The sequence below is a fragment of the Sinocyclocheilus grahami genome, unplaced genomic scaffold, assembly GCF_001515645.1.
Source record: "Sinocyclocheilus grahami isolate Dianchi unplaced genomic scaffold, SAMN03320097.WGS_v1.1 scaffold2644.1, whole genome shotgun sequence".
NCBI lineage: Eukaryota > Metazoa > Chordata > Actinopteri > Cypriniformes > Cyprinidae > Sinocyclocheilus > Sinocyclocheilus grahami.
Genome location: NW_015507823.1, coordinates 40,942 through 42,850, shown reverse-complemented (window position 1 = coordinate 42,850; position 1,909 = coordinate 40,942). Strand labels below are relative to the sequence as shown.

Here is a 1,909-nt window from a genome sequence, read left to right as displayed (position 1 = left end):
TGGACTTTGCACGATCACGTAATTGTAGCTTCATAATTGTAATCGTGATTAGAAATTCGATTAATTGTGCAGCTCTACTTTGGCATCAGTGGGTTATGTATCGCTGCCAAAAAAAGTATCCTGTTTTCCAGCAGAAATAGATAAACATTCTAAATCCAACATAAAATCAAAATTGCATAAAAATATAAAGTCTTGTTTTCTGAAAAATGTATCAAATAAGAACAAATGTGTCACTGGGGTCAAAATCAACTTAATTCAAAGCATAAACTCACTTCATTTTGATGCATTTTTTAGACCGCAAGACTTTATATCTTATGTCATTTTGCTTTTTAGATAAATGTATTTGTTTTAAGAATGTTTAGGTATTTGTATTAGACACCAAGCAAGAAAATAGCTATTTTCAGTGTTTAAAGGAATAGTTCAATTAAAAATGATAATTCTGTCGTCATTTAGTCGCTCTCATTTTGTTCCAAACCAGTATGAACACAAAAGAAGATATTTTGAAGAACCAAATAATGTTGGTTCCCATTGACTTCCATTGTATTTTTTTGTTTTTGTCCGTACACTGCAAAAACTGCAGTTTATCCTCATTGTTTTCCAGCACAAATATCTAAACCTTCTTAAGTCAAGACGCATTTATTGGAGATGCAATACTACGAGACATTAAGTCTTGTTTTCTGAGAAGCGCATTCAAATTGAGTGAGTTTTTGCTGAAAACAAGAACAAATGCCTGCTAATTGGTCAGAAAAAAAAACTTGCATTCACTTTGAAGTTTCTTTTTCAGACTCTATTGGCGAATACGTGTCCCTGCAGCACAAAAGCAGTGTTAAGTCGCTGGGGGATATTTGTAGCAATAGCCAACAATACATTGTATGGGTCACAATTATACATTTCTCTTTTATGCCAAAAATCATTAGGATATTAAGTAAAGATCATGTTCCGTGAAGATATTTAGTAAATCTCCTACCGTAAATATATCAAAACTTAATGTTTGATTAGTAATATGCATTGCTAAGAACTTCATTTGAACAACTTTAAAGATGATTTTCTCAATATTTAGATTTTTTTGCACCCTCAGATTCCAGATTTTCAAATATTGTCCGATCCTAACAAACCATACATCAATGGAAAGATTATTTATTCAGCTTTCAGATTATGTATACATCTAAATAAAAAAAGACCCTTATGCCTGGTTTTGTGCTCCAGGGTCGCATATTTGTTCTCGCTTAAAATTTGGATATATTTTTCAGAAAACAAGACTTAATATCTTAAGTTATTTTGCTTTTTTAAATACATTAATGTTAAGATTTTTGAACTGAAAAATGAATTCGAGACATTTTTTGTACTCTATATTTTTGTAGTGTTTATAAGTGTTCAAAACATTCTTCAAAATATCACGGAAGAAAAAGTCACACAGGTTTGGAAGCAGATCATTTTTTGGGTGCACTGTTCCGTTAGGAGGCAGAAATGACAGGGTAGTGATTGATTGTGCAGTTCTGTCCTCAATGAGATCTTGCATTGCTGTCGTTGATGTTAAACATGATCTGATGTCTCGTGCTCAGGCCTCTGGGCTTCAGTTCCGTCACACGGACAACATCAACCACTGGAGGAGCGCCATGATGGAGGTCGGCCTGCCGACGGTAAACCACACTCTTCTGCTTGCGTTTTATCCCATGATGCCTCTGCAATCGCTCTACAGCACCAACATGAACTCTAATGAGTACAGATGTAACGATTAACCGCGAGTCGGTTGAAAATTGATTTAAATATGTGACAATTCAAATCGTTTGAGATGCTAAACAAATCACGATTCAGTTAGGGTTAGGAGTTTATATGAATGTATGTCTGAGGGGAACTTGCTGTGTTTCGATGGTATTTTTTATTTTCCTCTTGCCTCTGTATAACGCAT

The 1,909-nt window shown here is 34.3% G+C and overlaps 1 protein-coding gene across 1 annotated transcript in view; it reads left to right on the top strand.

Annotated features, from left to right (window-relative positions):
* Window positions 1–1,909, top strand: part of LOC107575444 (ras GTPase-activating-like protein IQGAP3) — a gene marked incomplete at its 5' end in the record, with an annotated part of 35,840 nt that overhangs the window by 414 nt on the left and 33,517 nt on the right. The window contains one exon of the mRNA XM_016261821.1: window positions 1,563–1,640. Within this exon, the coding sequence (XP_016117307.1) occupies window positions 1,563–1,640 (78 nt within the window). The remainder of the gene's footprint in view (window positions 1–1,562; window positions 1,641–1,909) is intronic.